This window comes from Oncorhynchus gorbuscha, linkage group LG05 (assembly GCF_021184085.1).
Source record: "Oncorhynchus gorbuscha isolate QuinsamMale2020 ecotype Even-year linkage group LG05, OgorEven_v1.0, whole genome shotgun sequence".
NCBI lineage: Eukaryota > Metazoa > Chordata > Actinopteri > Salmoniformes > Salmonidae > Oncorhynchus > Oncorhynchus gorbuscha.
Window position 1 is genome coordinate 22718622 of NC_060177.1, and position 22243 is coordinate 22740864.

General features: G+C 42.0%; 1 protein-coding gene across 4 annotated transcripts; it reads left to right on the forward strand.

Annotated features, from left to right (window-relative positions):
• The first annotated feature begins 14401 nt into the window (after positions 1 to 14401).
• On the forward strand, positions 14402 to 20947 carry LOC124035666 (interferon regulatory factor 8-like). 4 transcript variants are annotated; one of them, XM_046349235.1, is made up of 9 exons: positions 14402 to 14576; positions 14931 to 15104; positions 17084 to 17267; positions 17554 to 17657; positions 17883 to 17991; positions 18764 to 18811; positions 18924 to 19328; positions 19522 to 19637; positions 20189 to 20947. In XM_046349235.1, the coding sequence occupies exons 2-9, from the start codon at positions 14931 to 14933 to the stop codon at positions 20384 to 20386; spliced, it is 1338 nt and encodes a 445-aa protein (XP_046205191.1). In that variant the 5' UTR covers positions 14402 to 14576; the 3' UTR covers positions 20387 to 20947. The 4 variants fall into 4 exon arrangements, with proteins under 4 accessions (XP_046205191.1, XP_046205193.1, XP_046205192.1 ...); XM_046349237.1 differs by having other exon boundaries at positions 17554 to 17648; XM_046349236.1 differs by having other exon boundaries at positions 17557 to 17657.
• The last annotated feature ends 1296 nt before the right edge of the window (positions 20948 to 22243 follow it).

Consider the following 22243-nt stretch of genomic DNA (forward strand, 5'->3'; position numbering starts at 1 on the left):
GCAGCATATTGAGACTGAAACAACCTTAAAGCAATTTTATAAGGCTGGCTACAAACCAAAGTATTATCAAATCATAACTAAACTAGTGTGTGTGTGTGTGTGTGTGTGTGTGTGTCGACACGTACATGTGTGTGTGCGAGAGATAGAGAGAGCTTGTGCTTGAAAGTGTATGGTACTGGAGCATCAGCTCTTGGACCAAGAGGCTCTGCAACAGCTTCTATCCCCATGCCATAATACTGCTAAATAGCCACAAGACTACTTCATAATCCAGGTAACCACTTAACTATCCACACTGACCCTGACTCTATGCACACTCACAAGACTATATATACACACACTCTCTCTCACACACACACGCATACACTTGGGTTGTACCGTGTCGGAGATCTTTGTGGGCTATACTCGGCCTTGTCTCAGGATGGTAAGTTGGTGGTTGTAGATTTCCCTCTAGTGGTGTGGGGGCTGTGCTTTGGCAAGTGGGTGGGGTTATATCCTTCCTGTTTGGCCCTGTCCGGGGGTGTCCTCGGATGGGGCCACAGTGTCTCCTGACCCCTCCTGTCTCAGCCTCCAGTATTTATGCTGCAGTAGTTTATGTGTCGGGGGGCTAGGGTCAGTTTGTTTATCTGGAACTTCTCCTGTCCTATTCGGTGTCCTGTGTAAATCTAAGTGTGCGTTCTCTAATTCTCTCCTTCTCTCCTTCTTTCTCTCTCTCGGAGGACCTGAGCCCTAGAACCATGCCCCAGGACTACCTGACATGATGACTCCTTGCTGTCCCCAGTCCACCTGGCCATGCTGCTGCTCCAGTTTCAACTGGCCTGGGCCCTAGGACCATGTCCCAGGACTACCTGACATGAGGACTCCTTGCTGTCCCCAGTCCACCTGGCCATGCTCCTGCTCCAGTTTCAACTGACCTGAGCCCTAGGACCGTGCCCCAGGACTACCTGACATGATGGCTCCTTGCTGTCCCCAGTCCACCTGACTGTGCTGCTGCTCCAGTTTCAACTGTTCTGCCTTATTATTATTTGACCATGCTGGTCATTTATGAACATTTGAACATCTTGGTCATTTTCTGTTATAATCTCTACCCGGCACAGCCAGAAGAGGACTGGCCACCCCACATAGCCCGGTTCCTCTCTAGGTTTCTTCCTAGGTTTTGGCCTTTCTAGGGAGTTTTTCCTAGCCACCGTGCTTTTACACCTGCATTGTTTGCTGTTTGGGGTTTTAGGCTGGGTTTCTGTACAGCACTTTGAGATATCAGCTGATGTACGAAGGGCTATATAAATAAATTTGATTTGATTTGATTTGATACACTTCTACACATCATATGCTGCTGCTAGTATGTTGTTTATGTTCTTATTATCTATGCTGATGTCTAGTCACTTTACCCTGCCTTCATGTACAGTGCATATTGAAAGTCTACACCCCCTTGAACTTTTTTCACACTTGGTTGTGTCAGTGCTTTAGATCTGTTTGGGAAACTCTGATTTTTAATCGCTTTGGTACTAGTTTCGCAAGTATGTGATAAAATTTCACAACCCTTAGTACAAAACTCAAAACATATCCTCAAAAAGGCTGTTTTTTTTAAACATTGAGAGGTCAAAGACCTGGGCACGGGCCCCGTCAGGGAACTGTTGTCTAATGAAGCCCGGGCCATCGTCATTGACCACGTGGCAAAAGAGGCCTTACCATGGCAGAGGCTGCCAGATTAGTTCACCCCAATTTGAAAAGATCAACTGTCAATTTGACAATGAGAATATTTCGCCAAGAAAACCGGTAAGTCTACAGGATATGCACTATGCTTTGTCATTACATTTACTGTAAATGACATTGTAATGCATGTAAATTCACATAAAATATTACAGTATTCTTACAGTATGATCTATTGACAGTATACTCTGTTCTACAGTCAGACTTGACAGAAGACCCCATGGTGGTGGCCGTGGCCGTGTGCTGACCGACCAGCAGGAGTGGACAGTGGTGGAAATGGTGAGGGCCAGGAATGACATACGACTGTCTGAAATAAAGCAGGCCATTGATGATGATGACAATCACTATAGCTTTGACCAATTTCCCCTAGGTTGTAAAGCTAGGATTAATAAGAATTAGGCATTCTGCAAAAGGTTTGTTGTAGTTTATTCATGAGAGCTCTAAAGTCAATCAGAATTTGAACAGTCTTTATAACCCCCTACGCACACACACACACACACACACACACACAGGTTTATCACTTTTCTACCAGCCTTGGCAGTTTCTCGCTGTTCTCTCCTCCCTAGATTAGAGATGCCTTGGAAGTGATAAACAACAGGCCCTCCTGTTGTCAGCTTTTTCAGAGTTATCATGTGTATTCTACCAGCCTCTGTTTTCTCCCTCTTACACACACACACACGCACACATACATTATTAGAATTATAGTATTATAAATTCCTTTATCACATCCCCATGAGCGTGACACCCTCCTGGTCATGGATGAGGCATGTTACGACATCAATGCAGACAAAATGTCAAGCTTTGATTCGCCATGCAAAAATATTTTTCCCGTGGTGCATGAACAATGAGGACATTCACTGTGATGTGAATGGGAATTTATGGCCAAACAGGCTTGATGCAAATGAATGCGTGCTAAACGTCATGTTATATTATCATTGATTTAATTTGTTTCATTTAATTTCTTACATTTTATTACAGACAGTACACCTATATTGTAATTCTATTTTTTGTTGTTGCATGAATGGTTGTAGAGGATGTCTTCATTGATCACACCTTTTCTGTACATTGCTCTGTTAATTTGACCTTCTATCCTGATCAGTCCCTGACGATAAAAAAATATTAAGTTCTGCTTTTCTGATGTATCAAATACTTATGTCATGCAATAAAATGCTAATTAATTACTTTAAAAATCATACAATGTGATTTTCTGGATTTTTGTTTTAGATTCCATCTCTCACAGTTTAAGTGTACCTATGATAAAAATCCCAGACCTCTCCATGCTCTGTATGTAGGAAAACCTGCTAAATCAGCAGTGTATCAAATACTTGTTCTCCCCACTGTATGAGATGAGTAATGTAGGGTATGTAAATATGATATAAAGTGCCATTGTTTAAAGTGACTAGTGATACATTTATTACTTCCAATTTTTAGTTATTAAAGTGGCTAGAGATTTGAGTCCGTATGTTGGCAGCAGCCACTCAATGTTAGTGATGGCTGTTTAACAGTCTGATGGCCTTGAGATAGAAGCTGTGTTTCAGTCTCTCGGTCCCAGCTTTGATGCACCTGTACTGACCTCGCCTTCTGGATGATAGCGGGGTGAACAGGCAGTGGCCCCGGTGGATGTTGTCCTTCTTGATCTTACATTTTGGCCTTCCTGTGACATCGGGTGGTGTAGGTGTCCTGGAGGGCAGGTAGTTTGACCCCGGTAGCATGCCCCCATTCTCATCGACGGGGCTGTAGTGGAGCAGGTTGAGAGCTTCAAGTTCCTTGGTGTCCACATCACCAACAAACTAACATGGTCCAAGCACAAGACAATCGTGAAGAGGGCACGACAAAACCTATTCCTCCTCAGGAGGCTGAAAAGATTTGGCATGGGTCCTCAGATCCTCAAAAGGATCTACAGCTTCACCATCGAGAGCATCGTGACGGGTTGCATCACAGCTTGGTATGGTAACTGCTCGGCCTCCGACCGCAAGGCACTACAGAGGGTAGTGTGTACCGCCCAGTACATCACTGGGGCCAAACTTTCTGCCATCCAGGACCTGTATACTAGGTGTGTCAGAGGAAGGCCCTAAAAATAGTCAAAGAATCTAACCAACCTAGTCATAGACTGTTCTCTCTGTTACCACACGGCAAGGGGTACGGGAGCGTCTTGGTCCAAGAGGCTTCTAAACAGCTTCTACCCCCAAGCCATAAGACTCCTGAACATCTAATCAAATGGCTACCCAGACTATTTGCATTGCCCCTCCCCCCTCTCCTTTTACGCTACTGCTGCTCTCTGTTATTATCTTTGCATAGTCACTTTAATAACTCTAACTACATGTACATATCACCTCAATTATCTCAAGTAACCGGTGCCCCTGCACATTGACTCAGTAGCGGTACCCCGTGTATATAGCCTCGCTATTGTTATTTTACTGTTGCTCTTTAATTATTTGTTACTTTTATTTTGACTTGTTGGTTAAGGGCTTGTAAGTAAGCATTTCACTGTTGTGTTCTGCGCATGTGACAAATAAAATTTGATTTGAACTGCTGAATATATCCTGAAATCATGTGAATCACTACAATTTAACACAGATGGAGGCCAATAAACTTAGTGTGTGATTTTGAAGGTGATTGGTTACACCTGAGGTAATTCAAGATTGCTATCCTATTAACCAATCAAGCTTTTCAATTCAATTTTTTAAATGGATTTAAATTTAAAAATCCAGAATATTTTTTTTCACTTCATAGTTGTGGGTTAGGATGTTTAAATCAATGGGGGAAAAATACCATTTTAATTCCAGGCTATGAGGTGAAAATGTTGAATGGGAGTGTAGACTTTCTATATCTACCTCAAATACTTCATACCCTTTGATCTGATACTGGTACTTCCTGTATATATTTTTGCACTTGAGGTTTTAGTCATTTAGCAGACACTCATCCATTTTTTTCATATTGGTCCCTCGGGGGAATCGAACCCCAACCCTGGCATTGCAAGCGACCTGTTCTACCAACTGAGCCACATGGAACCTATATAAAAGTATGTGGACGCCCATTCAAATGAGTGGATTCGGCTGTTTCAGCCACATCTGTTGCTGGCAGGTGTATAAAATCAAGCACACAGCCATGAAATCTCTATAGACAAACATTGGCAGTAGAATGGTCATACTGAAGAGCTCAGTGACTTTCAATGTGGCACTGTCATAGGATGCCACCTTTCCATTTCTGCCCTGCTAGAGCTGCCCCGGTCAACTGTAAGAGCTGTTATTGTGATGTGGAAATGTCTAGGAACAGCAAAGGCTTTGCCACGAAGTAGTAGGCCACACAAGCTCACAGAACAGGACCACTGAGTGCTAAAGCGCATACTGCATAAAAATCGTCTGTCTTCTTGTTGTAACACTCACTACTGAGTTCCAAACTGCCTCTGGAAGCAACATCAGCACAATAACTGTTTGTCTGGAGCTTCATGAAATAGGTTTCCATGGCCGAGCAGCAGCACACAAGCCTAAGATCACCATGCGCAATGCCAAGCATCGGCTGCCATTGGACTCTGGAGCAGTGGAAACACATTCTTTGGAGTGATGAATCATGCTTCACCATCAAACTGTCCACTTAGGAAGCAACACTGATTGACAATAAATTTCACATGCTGTTGTGCAAATGGAATAGACAACAGGTGGAAATTATAGGCAATTAGCAAGACATCCCCAATAAAGGGATGCAGGTGGTGACCACAGACCACTTCTCAGTTCCTATGCTTCCTGGCTGATGTTTTGGTCACTTTTGAATGCTGGCGGTGCTTTCACTCTAGTGGTAGCATGAGACGGAGTCTACAACCCACACAAGTGGCTCAGGTAGTGCAGCTCATCCAGGATGGCACATCAATGCAAGCTGTGGAAAGAAGGTTTGCTGTGTCTGTCAGCGTAGTGTCCAGAGCATGGAGGCGCTACCAGGAGACAGGCCAGTACATCAGGAGACGTGGAGGAGGCCGTGGGAGGGCAACAACCCAGCAGCAGGACCGCTACCTCCGCCTTTGTGCAAGGAGGAGCACTGCCACAGCCCTGCAAAATTACCTCCAGCAGGCCACAAATGTGCATGTGCCTGCTCAAACGGTCAGAAACAGACTCCATGAGGGTGGTATGAGGGCCCGACGTCCACAGGTGGGGGTTGTGCTTACAGCCCAACACCGTGCAGGACGTTTGGCATTTGCCAGAGAACACCAAGATTGGCAAATTTGCCACTGGCGCCCTGTGCTCTTCACAGATGAAAGTAGGTTCACACTGAGCACATGTGACAGACGTGACAGAGTCTGGAGACGCCGTGAAGAACGTTCTGCTGCCTGCAACATCCTCCAGCATGACCGATTTGGCGGTGGGTCAGTCATGGTTTGGGGTGGCATTTCTTTGGGGGGCCGCACAGCCCTCCATGTGCTCGCCAGAGGTAGCCTGACTGCCATTAGGTACCGAGATGAGATCTTCAGACCCCTTGTGAGACCATATGCTGGTGCGGTTGGCCCTGGGTTCCTGCTAATGCAAGACAATGCTAGACCCCATGTGGCTGGAGTGTGTCAGCAGTTCCTGCAAGAGGAAGACATTGATGCTATGGACTGTCCCGCCCATTAACCAGACCTGAATCCAATTGAGCACATCTGGGACATCATGTCTCGCTTCATCCACCAACGCCACGTTGCACCACAGACTGTCCAGGAGTTAGCGGATGCTTTAGTCCAGGTCTGGGAGGAGATCCCTCAGGATACCATCCGCCACCTCATCAGGAGCATCGAAGTTGGATCAGCCTGTAGTGTGGTTTTCCACTTTTATTTTGAGTGTGACTCCAAATCCAGACCTCCATGGGTTGATACATTTGCATTTCCATTGATAATTTGTGTGTGATTTTGTTGTCAGCACATTCAACTATGTAAAGAAAAAAGTATTTAATAAGAATATTTCATTCAATCAGATCTAGGATGTGTTATTTTAGTGTTCCCTTTATTTTTTGAGCAGTGTATTAAAGCAACAGATACAATTAATAAGAAGTGGCAAGAAGAGTCTTATGTGGTGAGCTACCGAGTGGCTATGACAGGCAAGCCCCATACTATCGTGGAGGACTTCATTCTCCCTGCTTCCGAGGATATGGCCGGGACAATGCTGGGGGAAAAGGCCCAAATAACTATACATACAATGCCTTCATCAAACAACACTGTTTCATGACACATCAGTAACATGGCAGGAGATGTTTTGAAACAATTACTGCTTCGCATGCAATTACACATTACAGCTAGATGAGTCAACAGACGTGGCGGGCCTGGCAGAGCTCCTGGTATATGTCCATTATGTTTATGGTGGGGTCAATTAATGAAGACATCCTGTTCTGGAAAGCAGGACAACAGGAGAGGATATTTTTTAAGTACTGGACAGCTTTGTGACATCAAATGGACTTTGGTGGTCAAGATGTGTTAGTATATGTACCGATGGCGTAAAGCCATGACAGGGAGACATAGTGGAGTGGTAACGCGCATGCAAACAATTGCTCCTGACGCCACTTGGGTACACTGCAGCATCCACCGAGAGGCTCTTGCTGCCAAGGGAATGCCTGACCGCTTGAAAGATGTTTTGTACACTACAGTGAAAATGGTTGACTTGGTTAAAGCAAGGCCCCTGAACCCTCGTGTATTTTCTGCACTATGCAATGATATGGGTAGCGACCATTTAACAATTTGACAACATACAGAAGTGCGCTGGTTATCAAGGGGCTAAGTATTGACACATTTTTTAAATTGAGAGACGAGCTTAAAGTTTTCTTTACTGACCATAATTTTCATTTGTCTGACCACTTGCATGATGACGAGTTTCTCACATGACTGGCCTATCTGGGTGACGTTTATTCTCGCCTGAATGATCTGAATCTAGGATTACAGACTCTCCTCAACTATATTCAAGGTGCAGGACAAAATTGAGTCTATAATTAAGAAGTTGGAGCTCTTCTAATCTGCATTAACAAAGACAACACACAGGTCTTTCCATCATTGTATGATTTTTTTGTATGCAAATGAACTCAAGTTTACGGACAATGTCAAATGTGAAATAGCGAAACACCTGAGTGAGTTGGGTGCGCAATTACGCAGCTACTTTCCCGAAACGGATGACATAAACAACTGGATTCGTTATCCCTTTCATGCCCTGCCTCCAGTACACTTACCGATATCTGAATAAGAGAGACTCAGCGAAATTGCAACAAGCGGTTCTGTGAAAATTGAATTTCATCAGAAGCCACTGCCATATTTCTGAATTGGGCTGCGCTCAGAAAATCCTGCCTTGGCAAATCACGCTGTTAAGACACTGACGCCCTTTGCAACCATGTACCTATGTTAGAGTGGATTCTAGGCCCTCACTAGCATGGAAACTAAATAGACACAGACTGTGTGTGGAAAATGATTTAAGACTGAGACTATCCAATACAACCCAACATTGCAGAGTTATGTGCATCCTTTAAAACAGACCCTTCTCATTAACCTGTGGTGAGTTATTACACTTTTAGATGAACAAATAAGGTTTTATATGTAAGATGGTTAAATAAAGAGCAAAATTATTGAATATTATTATATTATTATTTGTGTCCTGGTCCTATAAGAGCTCTTTGTCACTTCCCACCAGCTGGGTTGTGACAAAAACTCACACTCGTTCTTATGTTTAATAAATGTATTGTATAGTGTGTGTGTGGTAGGCTTACAATGATGGCAAAAAACTACATCTGAGAGTGCGCTGACCCTGGTGCTAGAGGGGGTACGTGGCTGGAGATTGAATGTTTGAAGGGGTACGGGACTACAAAAAGATTGGGAACCACTGCACTACAGTATACAATGACATTCTAGACAATTCTGTTCTTCTAACTTTGTGGCAACAGTTTGGGGAAGGCCCTTTCCTGTTTCAGCATGACAATGCCTCTGTGCACAAAGCGAGGTCCATACAGAATGGTTTGTCGAGATCGGTGTGGAATAGCTTGACTGGCCTGCACAGAGCCCTGTCCTCAACCCCATTGAACACCTTTGGGATGAATTGGAGCGCAGACTGCGAGGCAGGCCTAATCGCCCAACATCAGTCCCCGACCTCACTAATGCTCTTGTGGCTGAATGGAAGCAAGTCCCCGCAGCAATGTTCCAACATCTAGTGGAAACCCTTCCCAGAAGAGTGGAGGCTGTTATAGCAGCAAGGGGGGACCAACTCCATATTAATGCCCATGATTTTGGAATGAGATGTTCAACGAGCAGGTGTCTTGTGTTTTTCCCCCCTCGTGTTATATATTTTTTTACTCTGCATCGTTGGGAAGGGAGCGTAAAAAAGAATTTCACTATTCAGTCTACACCTGTTGTATTCAGCACGTGACAAATAAAATATTATTTGTGTATGTGTTAGGGAAAGACCCAGAGATGGAGGGTTGGTCAGAGACAGCTTGCCTTCGCCGTGCCACCCCAGGTTGGCATGGACACAGTAGTAACAATTAGTGTTCTGTTCCCCTCAGTGAGAAGTCCTTCTCTGACCCAGAGACCATGCCACCCCCAGCTTCCCCAAACAGCCCCCCCCCGTACAGACTCCACCCCTTTCCGTACAGGTGAGGCCAAACCACGACATGGCTCAAATCCTCAAAACGCACCCTGGACATGTGACCTTACCTCCACCACAACTGCTTTTCTTAGTTTCGAAATTATACATACAAAGGCTGTGTGATCACAATACTGAGGATTGGGCACAACAAGTTAACCCTCTCCTCCAGTATTCAGCCCTGAAGTACCTGTTGAAACCACTGAACCATTCCTGTGTAGAATAGCGTTTTAATATTAATCAGATGAAATCAGCTATCTGCTGTAGGGCAGGCTATTTTTAGCATATAAACTGAGTGTACAAAACATTAGGAACGCCTTCCTAATATTGACTTGCATCCCCTTTTGCCCTCAGAACAGCCTCAATTCGTCGGGGCATGGACTACAAGGTTTCGATAGCATTCTTCAGGGATGCTGGCCCATGTTGACTCCAATGCTTCCCACAGTTGGCTGGATGTCCTCTGGGTGGTGAACCATTCTTTTTTTGTAAGATTTTATAAACAATTCAAAACATACACATAAATGACAACATCATACAAACATTAACTACATCCCACCTGGCCAGACCCACTAGCACACACCCCCATCTCCAGTGCCCGAATCACTTTCAACATGGCCTGAAACTGCACCATTTTCCCCCCTCCGTAGCCCACGCACTTTCAATATTTAAATAATATATTATTACATTTTTCCATTGTATTAATGATGGCGGATTGATTGATTTCCAAGTTTTCTGTATCCGTTTTTTCAAGATGAGTGATGAGAAGATAATTGTCCCACCCATCGGGTATCTCACTGTGCCATGTCTTGAAATATACAGACAGACATAAGTTTACATTGTAACAGCCAACTTTTTAGCTCCGTCCACAAAGCATGGATTATTGAGTCATTATTCGTTTTAAGACATGATTCTGCCATTGTAATGTAGAATTTGTGAATTTTGTCTCTTGTATAATAAATTCTATACATAATCTTAAACTGGATTAAGCATACATCTTTGTTAGCTGTAATTTCATGAGTTATGCTCCAACTTTCCTTCCATTTTATGCCAACATCAGTTTTTTAAAGTATTGGTTTCAATAGTTTATATTTTTTCGAAGAGATTGCCAGTTGGATTTGCTCTCTAGGTTTTGTATACCGTCCCGATCATATGAACATCCTTTATCTGACTCAAAGATTCCATCAAGGTTGCTCTGATGCACAAAAGTTTTCAAATATACATTTTGTGATATCTCACTTTTAAGTTGCATGGATTTTTTATTCTGTCATGGAAATAACTGTATTTCCTGTTACCAAGTCAATTCCGGTTTCAAAGCCTTAAGTTTTCCACGTGGACCAATTTATCTGTGAATTCTGAAAAGCTCTCCAAGGATTGTTCCATAAGGTTGTGTTTTTAAGAAGTGATATTGGTTCTTCAAGAATATGTTTCATTTTCTCCCATGTTGTGATAGTGTTCATAGCTTTATCCTTTGACAATAGACATGTGAAAAGATTCTGGGGATGAGCATGCGCATCTTCAGTATGTACCCATTTTTCCTCATTACCGAGTCTGGAAGGTTAAAACCAACTTCAGATTTGGGAAGATGTAAAACTTTCCTTTTTATTCTATGCATTTTATTTTCCCCAATAATTTATGTTATGACTGAGTACACTTTTTTAAAGACTGTCTTCGGTTAAATAAATACAAAAACTTTGTCAGCCATGACATTCTAAAGTGGTTTATTCTACCTGCAAGATTTATGGGAAGACAATTTAATTTAATTAGATCTGCTTTCACATTGTTGAGTAATGGAATAAATGTATCTGTATATATTTGTAGTTTGTTGTCACTTATTAAGTATCCTAAGTATTTTATATTTTTTGTGGTCCACTTAAAGTATTGCTGTATATCGTGAGTATTTTAAAAAAAAATTCTATTTCCATTATTTTGTTTTTTTCCGTGTTAAAATTATTTGCTGAGATTTTCAAATATTCTGTAAATATTTTTAGCAGAGGGGGCATTGAGTTTTCAATATTGGTCAGGTACAGTTGAAGTAGGAAGTTTACATACACCTTAGCCAAATGCATTTAAACTCAGTTTTTCACAATTCCTGACATTTAATCCTAGTACAAATTCCCTGTCTTAGGTCAGTTAGGATCACCACTTTATTTTAAGAATGTGAAATGTCAGAATAATAGTAGAGAAAATAATTTATTTCAGCTTTTATTTCTTTCATCACATTCCCAGTGGGTCAGAAGTTTACATAAACTCAATTAGTATTTGGTAGCATTGCCTTTAAATTATTTAATAACTTGGGTCAAACATTTCGGGTAGCCTTCCACAAGTTTCCCACAATAAGTTGGGTGAATTTTGGCCCATTCCTCCTGACAGAGCTGGTGTAACTGAGTCAGGTTTGTAGGCTTCCTTGCTCGCACACTCTTTTTCAGTTCTACCCACAAATGTTCTATAGGATTGAGGTCAGGGCTTTGTGATGGCCACTCCAATACCTTGACTTTGTTGTCCTTAAGCCATTTGCCACAACTTTGGAAGTATGCATGGGGTCATTGTCCATTTGGAAGACCCATTTGCGACCAAGCTTTAACTTCCTGACTGATGTCTTGAGATGTTGCTTCAATAAATCCACATAATTTTCCTGCCTCATGATGCCATTTAGTTTGTGAAGTGCACCAGTCCCTCGTACAGCAAAGCACCCCCACAACATGATGCTGCCATTCCTGTGCTTCACGGTTGGGATGGTGTTCTTCGGCTTGCAAGCCTCCCCTTTTCCCCCCAAACATAACGATGGTCATTATGGCCAAACAGTTCTATTTTTGATTCACCAGACCAGAGGACATTTCTCCAAAAAGTATGATGTTTGTCCCCATGTGCAGTTGTAAACCGTAGTCTGGCTTTCTTATGACGGTTTTGGAGCAGTGGCTTCTTCTTTGCTGAGTGGCCTTTCAGGTTATTACATTTACATTTAAGTCATTTAGCAGACACTCTTATCCAGAGCGACTTACAAATTGGTGTATTCACCTTATGACATCCAGTGGAACAGTCACTTTACAATAGTGCATCTAATGAGCATCCCAGTAAGACTAGCTGTCACCATTAGCATTGGCTAATAGGATCAGTAAGGCTAGCTGTCACCATTAGCGTAGGCTAATAGAGAATACAGAAAGACTAGCTGTCACCATTAGTGTCGGCTAATAGAGAATACATGTCGATATAGGACTTGTTATACTGTGAATATAGATCATTTTCTACCTGTTTCCTCCCGTATCTGCACAAGGTCCTTTGCTGTTGTTCTGGGATTGATTTGCATTTTTCGCACCAGAGCACGTTTATCTCTAGGAGACCGAACGCATCTCCTTCCTGAGCGGTATGACAGCTGCGTGGTCCCATGGTGTTTATACATGCATAATATTGTTTGTACAGATGAACATGGTACCTTCAGGCGTTTGGAAATTGCTCCCAAAGATGAACCAGACTTGTGGAGGTCTACAATTTTTTTTTCTGAGGTCTTGGCTGATTTCTTTTAATTGTCCCATGATGTCAAGCAAAGAGGCACTGAGTTTTTATTTATTTTACCTTTATTTAACTAGGCAAGTCAGTTAAGAACAAATTCTTATTTTCAATGACGGCCTAGGAACAGTGGGTTAACTGCCTGTTCAGGGGCAGAACGACAGATTTGTACCTTGTCAGCTCGGGGGTTCTGGTTACTAGTCCAACGGTCTAACCACTAGGCTACCCTGCCACCCGAGTTTGAAGGTAGGCCATGAAAAACATCCACAGGTCCACTTTCAATTGACTCAAACGATGTCAATTAGCCTATCAGAAAAATGACTTGTGTCATGCACAAAGTAGATGTTCTAACCGACTGGCCGAAACTATAGTTTGTTAACAAGACATTTGTTGAAAAACTAGTTTTAATGACTCCAGCCTAAGTGTATGTAAACTTCCGACTGCAACTGTATATCAAGAGATCATCTGCCAATAAGATTAGTTTATATTCATGTTTACCAATACTGACACCTGTTACGTTGAGTAGAATTCTATGGGAAAGCCATCCATTCCTAGTGTTTTTCTCCATGTGAATGTTTTAACCGTATCTAATATTTCTTATTGGGTGATCTCTGTTTTTAGTGATTATTTTTTTGTCTTGCTTCAGAGTTGTTGAGTCTAAGAAGGCTATAGTATCAGTCCAACTGTTGTTTAATTCTGATTTATATACATTTTCGTAGAAGCTTTTAAAATTGAAATGAATCGTGGTGGACCATTTTTGATACACACGGGAAACTGTTGAGTGTGAAAAACCCATCAGCGTTCTTGACACACTCAAACCAGTGTAACTGGCAGCTACTACCATACCCCATTCAAAGGCACTTAAATATTTTGTCTTGCCCATCCACCCTCTGAATGGCACACATACACAATCCATATCTCAATTGTCTCAAGGCTTAAAAATCCTTCTTCAACCTGTCTTCTCCCCTTCATCTACACTGATTGAAGTGGATTTAACAGGTGACATCATTAATAGGTCATAGCTTTCACTTAGATTCACCTGGTCAGTAAATGTCATGGAAAGAGCAGGTGTTCTAAATGTTTTGTACAATCAGTGTATAGTCCTTTCAGTATGAGGCCTTTGAATAAGCATGTTGGCATTAGAAACGTTGTATTTTTTTGGGACACTCTTATTCTCACGAAATAAAAACGAATTAACATGGTAACATGATAAAACTTTATAATTGCATCTTTTTCAGCATAGATATCAGTCAACCATAACCGTCCTGAAAGTTACCCTGCCGACGCCTACATTATGTTTGAATGTAGCCTAAACTGTAGTATAACCTGCACAAGTGGGGGTTTTAGTAACAAAGGAACAATACCTGTTGGGCCAACCTTTACAGTAAAAATGTATTTTATGACGCTGTGAAATTCCCTTTGTCCTTTACTAATTATTATCCAGGATTGTTCAATACCCCGCCGTCTGTAGCCAACTGTGGCATAGACCCTACGATATCTCCTGTCAGATGATTTCTTGTAAATGACACTGCGTCGAAGAACAAGACTTCCGGATTGGGTTGTCTATAAGTATTTCCCAAACCTTATTGGATACAAATGAAACGCATCCGTCCAATTAGCTTGCAGTCAATGCTTCATTCACCTGAAAGAAGATATTAAACTGTTATACGAGTAAAGACTTATTCTATTGACGCTGAGACATCGACTTGGTATTAAGGTTTAACAATAGTCTTCAATAAGCTATATGAAGGATATCTAAAATACTTATCAATACAAAAATAAAAGGTAAGATTTAGTTGTCTTTGTTTAAACTCTTCAACCGTGTTCCCTTTTCTACCTATATAAAACGCAGGCTATTAGAAAATGATAGTTGTTTTGAAATAATAAACCATTACTATCTTGTTTTACTTTTTGCTCTCTCCCCTCCCTCTATAATATAATAATAATATAATAATATATGCCATTTAGCAGACGCTTTTATCCAAAGCGACTTACAGTCATGTGTGCATACATTCTACGTATGGGTCTGCCTCGCTCTCTCTCTCTCTTGAAATAAGTTCCTAATTATCACAAACAAGCATAAAATGAAAACAAACGTTCAGCCCATACAGTGACATGTCTTGTGAATGTTTATGACAGATGTCAGTAAACCCGGGCGGTCGGAGGCTGAAACAGTGGCTAGTTGAGCAGATCCAGAGCGGCCAGTACCCGGGTCTGCTCTGGGAGGACGACAGTCGCATTATGTTCCGCATCCCCTGGAAACATGCTGGGAAGCAGGATTACAACCAGGAGGTCGACGCTTCTATCTTCAAGGTAGGTTCATTGACACACATTTCAAACGAGGATTGTGTTGATAGCGGTGGATTTGAGAGCATATTTAAATCACCGATATGTGTAACCTTCCGCACGACCTTTGGAGAGGGAAGGTTACATTATTATAACACACTTTTTTTCCGCGCCTACAAATAGAGCAGGTGTGAATTACGTTTTGTTGGTTTAACTTAAACATTCTCACCACCTGTAACGCACATAAGATACACATGCATTGTTGAGTATGCGCATACCTGTAACGCACATATAGGTTACACATGAATTGCAGAGTATGATGACATAGATGACAATACCTTGATCTATGAGTCATGGGGCTCTATTTTAACAAACCTAACACAATGCTAAATCTAAGTGCTGGCAGTATCTCTTGTTCTGGGGGTGTGTCAGAAATATTTCTGCTGTTCTCACAGCCAGAATTATAAGCACAATAGCTGTTAGGGGCACGAAAGGGCTGGGTTTTAATGAATGAACAAGTTGTTGGTGTGACAAGCGCTCAACACATTCCATGGCTTAATGCATTTGTCTCAAGTTCTGTAGGTTATTGATGATCTTTGCATTGCCATCTATTCCAATTCCTGCTGGTCCATTGAGGATTGATACTACATCTTATTAAATAGCATAGGCTACAGTAATGAGTAATAGCAACAGTAAAAAAAAGAGTTAGCTCAAAAGCCTATGTTTGCAATGTTGTCGGTCAACAGTGTTGTAAATGGCTTCAATGAGCCTAGCCTATAGCCTACATGTCTTTAAGCATCGCACTTCTTCTAAAATAAAAAATACTAGGTTCCCGCAAATCACATTGTATGTGTGAGTCACGTTATCAATACGCAAAATATAGCATAGGCCTACCATGATAAAGCATTATAGGACTGAATCATTTAAATCCATTTGGAGGAGCGTGTCTTTGGTAACCAGATGAAATGCACTCTGTGGAGATGAGGATGGATACTTGAACAAGCGAAATGAACTAAGCAGGTATGTCAATTGTGAAATATGAAAAACCATGAGGGTTAAAACCTCCAAAATATTTCTAAGCACTCTTAGCAGACCATTTAAAACCGCTTTATCCATAGGCTACTTGGCTAATGGCCAGAAGAAAAATATGTATCTGTGCTATGCTGATAAATCGGCCTTGAATTATGGGAGGTTAGGCTATGCTCATGAAAGAATATATATAATTAAACTAAATGAAACCAATCGTTTTTTATGTTTCTAAATAATAATTTCACTGGTATAAAAAGCACATCTCCCTTTCATGGGCACTGTGCATCATGCCTGGATAGGCTACCTCTCAAAATCCATGCCATTATCAGATGTGTTACCGTTAAAACCTGCTTTTTGTGAGTCTTAAAACTTCCCATTTGCGCTCCATGAAATTGTCACTTTTGTGCTTGTTTTTAAGGACACACCTCAAATATTGCCACCTTTCCCCCCTCAGTGCAAGCGAGCTGATTTTAGACAGGTAAATTACTGAACCTGGTGTTATGGCTGGAAAATGCCAGTGTACCAGTTTTGACATGATGAAATTGCAAACTAATCTGCATTTGACACTTGCGCCTCCTTGGAGCCAGCTAAAATAGAGCCCATGGTCATAATAAGACAAGCAGAAAAAAATTACATTGAAAATCTAATATCTTTGTGTAATTATATGTAATTATAACTTAATAGTTAACAAATAATTTAAACCAGAACCTGTCCAGTTTCATGTCATTACAATTCAACATTTTGTTTTATGTATCCTACCTGTATTTATCATGCGATTAATTGTATTCTGCCTGTCAAAGTAGTTGAGTTCTAATTACTTCTATGCATGGCTTCATCGTAGACTTTTCTCATCTCTTTCGTTCAGTTCCAGACCTTTTTCAATATAACAAGTTGTTGACAGCACCAGCAGGTATGTGTTATGTTTTGATGTGTGTTAATATGGCTCTCATTCTAATGTACCTGCTCCCTCCCTGCAGGCCTGGGCGGTGTTTAAGGGGAAGTTTAAGGAGGGGGAGAAGGCTGAGCCTGCTACATGGAAGACCAGGCTGCGGTGTGCCCTCAATAAGAGCCCCGACTTCGAGGAGGTGGGAGACAGGTCCCAGCTGGACATCTCTGAGCCCTACAAGGTGTATCGCATTGTCCCAGAGGAGGAGCAGAAGAGTGAGTTCATATTTACACTATGGAGACATTAGAATAATGAACATTATAAACACCTGCATTGAATGGATGTAGAGTCAAATTGCACCAATGCAAATTATTTATTAAAAGTCACTAATGTTTCAGCAGCAGGACGTTGCCTTGATCAGAGTTGAAAACATAGACACCTGGACAAAGACAGCTTGCTGCTGAGACTTGATTTACATTTGACCATCAGCCTTTTCCGTAGTAAATAGAAAGAATAGTTGTGATAATAAGACTAACATCCATGTTGTCCCCTCTGCTCCAGCAGGTAAAAGTGCAGCAGCAGTTTTGACATCTAGCCCTGGTGACAGTACTGACATGGACTGCAGCTCTGCACACCTGGAGGAGCTCATCAAAGAGGTGAAGCAGGTATGCTGTTCTTTTTTCCATCCATTTCTTCCCTTCCTCTCTCTGCCTATATTTATCACTGACTTCACTCACTCTGTTTTTCTGTTTTCTTGTTTTAATGTCTGTCAAGTGTTCCCTCCTTTTCTGTCTCTCTGTCTTCCACTACCAACTATATTACCTCTTCTGTTTCTAAAGCAGCTTTTATATGTATGGTTGTTGATGTATAGTTTGTCATTCCATTAACAGTCTTCTAGTGATGAGTACCTTGGCATCGTCAAGAGGAGCCACTCTCCCCAGGAGGATGGCTGTAGGATGCAGCCCAGTCCAGAGTACTGGTCCCAGGGCAGTGTCAGTGGTAAGGGTCCTTCTCCACTCAGTCAATGGTTCTATTCTTTAGCAGTGTCATTCAATCCAGTGGAGTATCGCCAACATGCAGTGGTGTCATGTCCATTTAAACACTTTCATACAGTGAAGACTGGAACAAATGTCAATTATCTGATCTATTTCATTAGAGTTAGCAAATGCCTATACATCATATTGTCCTTGTTAAAAGTATCTGTCTAGCTGTTTTCCATGAGGACATTTTGCAGAGAAACTTGCATGTTTATGTCTCCTGTATCAAAGTGGGCATTATTGTGGTATGTTCTATGAGGCTACAGCATGAGGCTACAGCATGAGGCTACAGCATGAGGCTACAGCATGAGGCTACAGCATGAGGCTACAGTTCCTCCTTTGTGAAAGTTGAGATTTATTAGTTTAAAAATAACTGCGTATCTATAGCGATGCAAAACTGCGACTTTACCTTGCAGTGATGGCTTCTAACACAAGCTTGTTTACATGATTCTAGAGGGGGAAGGATTTGCTCATTTCCTTTAGCACTTTGCTGACTAAGGTGGTTTTTCTTGGTCACACCGCCTGTGAGTCTGTTGTGCTTGACGGGCTGTATTTTTTGATGAAATGACAAATCATGACATGACAGAGGGGTCAGATGTTTTTCACGGTCACTCAAGATCATTGCATCTTAACAAGCATGCTGCATATGTAAGAGGAAGGCAATATTTGAATATCATAATAGAAAAAATCTATACCACAAAGTCAGTTATCTTTTTCTTTTTATTTCCCTGCAGTCTTCCCGGGGCATCAAGATCCCTCGCCGATGGGTTCTTTCAATGCCGGTATGTTTCCTCACTATTTCTAAATACAGATGTATTTATTTGCATTCCTCTGCGATACTTAATAGAAGACAATGCGGTGGCTTACTCAACACTTCCCTTCCTCTGTTTCCAGCCTTCTCCCAGATGATCATTAACTTCTTCTATGGTGGAAAGCTGATGGACAGCGTGGTGACATCTCATGCTGATGGCTGTCGTATCTCTCCGGGTCAGCCTCCCTTGGTCCAGCACAGGTCCCCCTACGGTCTCCCAGACAGCCTGCAGAACGTCTGTTTCCCTCCCGCTGAACTCATCGAGGTTGAGCGCCAACGCCATGTCACCCGCAAGCTCCTGGGCCACCTGGAGAGGGGTGTGCTGGTCCGTGCCAACCGCGAGGGCATCTTCATCAAGAGGCTGTGCCAGAGCCGTGTGTTCTGGAGCGGGCTGGGGGGAATGGGCCCCCACTACAGCCCCGGGGGGCCCTGCAAACTGGAGAGAGATGATGTGGTCAAGATTTTTGACACAGGAAGGTTCTTCCAAGGTGAGGAGAAAGGAACTCATGTTGTTTTTGTTGTTGATTTAGGATGTTGTGCTCTGAAGAGGACAGGAATACATATACTCTTGACTGATATATACTCTTTGGAGTACATACCTTCACTCATCAGTGTGCAGTTATGATGAAGCATTCTCTGTCTGTGTAATAAGTTATTCTCTGTCTGCTTTGTTTGTCCCAGCTCTCCAGCTGTACCAGGAGGGCCAGATTCCTGCCCCTGACCCCATTGTGACCCTGTGTTTCGGGGAGGAGCTTCATGACCTCAGCACAGCCAAGACCAAACTTATCATCGTCCAGGTAACAGAGGTTATATCCCCTGGATCACTGAAACATGTGGTATCACCCCAGCACAGTCCCAGAATGTGTTTGAGTAAATAGAGGTAACTTTAGTCTTCAAGGTGATTTGGTCAAAAGGGCACCACTACACTCTTAGAAAACAAGGGTTCCAAAGGGGTTCTTCTGGCTGTCCCCAAGCCTTTTTGCTTCCAGGTAGAACCCTTTTGGGCTCCATGTAGAATCCTCTAGAAAAAGGTTCTACATGGAACCTAAAAGGGTTCTACCCGGAACCAAAGGTGTTCTACCTGCAACTAAAAAGGGTTATTCAAAGGGTTCTCCTATGGGGACAGTCGAAGAACCCTTTAAGGTTCTAGATAGCACCTTTTTTCTAAGAGTGTACCTTAAAAATACAAGCTGAGCTAACAGTTAACTCTCTTCTTCTCTCCCTGTCTGGTTGTGTTCAGATCACTCCAGTCTACTGTCAGAAGCTGGCAGACTGAGCTTACAGTTGCCCCTCTCCTTCTCTCCCTCTCCCCTTCTCTTCTTCTTTCTCTGTCTGTGCTCGGCCACAGGTCACTCCAGTGAACTGCCAGCAGCTGTTGGATGCAGTGAGCATGCGTTGTTCCCAGTACAGCAGTCCTAACCTGGAGATCCAGTCAGACGAGCTGCATGCCGGGGAGCAGATGGCCCGGATCTACCAGGACCTGTGTAGCTACACCGCCCCCCAGAGGGTAGCCTGCTACAGGGACAACATGCCCATTACCGCCTGAACAGAGCACCTTCCTTCACTCCCCCTCATTGATATAACAAGAAAGGACTGACATGACATATGGTGAAATGTGTCACTAACATACACTTCAGCCTCTCACACCATTTAGCCCTTGCTTACAGCAATGCTTTTCAATTCTTCAAAGCCAATGAGCAAGGGCATACTTTGATGAATGGAGAAAGAGATGGGATAGGGGATCGGAACAAAGCCAATACTTGCAAGGTGTGAACTGATAGGACCCAAAGCTATGCAGCTTGGGTGTTACAGAGACACTGTGTGTCAAGAAAGGGAAGTACTATACAACCGTATTACAAATGGTGCTGTAAATGTATTAAAGGGTTTACTCATCAAATATACCACCCCAGGAAGTATACCACATGTTTCCCCCAATCCAGAAGAAAAATAGTTCAAATGTAATACAATTCAAAATATAGTAGTTTGAACTATTCTGTCTTGTAAACCTACTACCATCAAGGTTATCACTATTCATTTTTAAACAACACGTGGTTAATTTATTACAGCAGTAAAGTTGATTGAATAAACCCTGAAGTGTCGAATGTTATATTAGAATTTGTGTGTCTATCGATTGACTAGCTTTTGTGTGATTTCTTTGTCAGATTTCTCACTTGCTTTTAATGTATTTTTTATTATGGAAAATTTGATTGATATTCAATCCAATACGCCATACTAGTCATCATATCAGAGTACATTTAAACATGGACAATAAAGGGACAGCATAACTACAAGGAAGGCAGGACATTTAGGTACACCAGATGACCTATTCTTTATATGTAGAACATCCTTAACCTTTAAATTTGTTCTATTTGTACTGTAGAAACATATTTTTCTTATACTGTACGAGAGATTTTAACAGCAACATGATTGCTTGGATTGTATTTGATATAGATAGGTTTTACTATCCTATTCTGTCCACTGTTTTACTGTCTTTGAATTCATTTTTCAAATTAAAAACAATTTATCAAACTTTTCAGTGAATCTCTTCATTTGGCTAGCATTTTATTTATGAGCTGTTATACTGCAATATCTATGAAGTCACATACTGAACATATCTTTGATTGATACTTTGATGATGGCTTGAAAACCACAGCTAAAACTATTCAACACACAATAGGCCAGAATAAATGGTGAAATGATATACGTTTTCTGTGTGTGTGTATTTCATTGAATACTTTCAAAGCTGCAGCCAGCCTAAAAAAGCATCTTCCAGAGAAGTGTACCCATTCTAGCCACCACCGACTGTTACATGGCAGTAGCCCTACTTGTCACAACAGTACATAAGGAACTCCTTCACATGCATCCCACAAGTGAACTTACATCCCACAAGTGAAATCACGGGTGTCTGAGTGAGTGAATGAGTATATTAGTGATGGAACAACAGCCAACATTTTCTATTGTTGGACAGAAACCATAGAGAGGACGGACCTTAGAGAGGTTACTGTAGAGGAGGGAAACTAGTGTCTAGGACATCCCTAGTGAGTAAGACATGGCTGATGGAGAGAAAGGAGGATGAGAACAGAAGAAGAGAGACAAAGGTCATTGTGATCTCCCCACTCCCTGTGTGGGGGATTCCTTATTTGTTCTTATTTCTAACTTCTAGAGAATGGGCTACTCTCCCATCTCCATTCATGAGAAACCACTCAAGTACAAAAGAACAAACTACACAAAACGCAAACATGCCCCCCCCACCCTCAGTTCCACTTCACACCCACACAGATATTAGAGTTCTCAGGTCACATTCAGCACTTAATTATTTGGAATTCAGCAACAAAACATTGCTAACATGCCACACACGTACTCGCACACTCTCATCACAAACAGTCTAGGTAATCTATGTCAC

Bases quoted from the DNA above. Each gene is read 5' to 3' on its own strand.
- LOC124035666 (XM_046349235.1), top strand. From the start codon at position 14,931: ATGTCAGTAAACCCGGGCGGTCGGAGGCTGAAACAGTGGCTAGTTGAG. The intron at 17,658-17,882 runs GTATGCTGTTCT...TTCCATTAACAG, and splicing joins TCATCAAAGAGGTGAAGCAG to TCTTCTAGTGATGAGTACCT. The intron at 17,992-18,763 runs GTAAGGGTCCTT...ATTTCCCTGCAG, and splicing joins GTCCCAGGGCAGTGTCAGTG to TCTTCCCGGGGCATCAAGAT.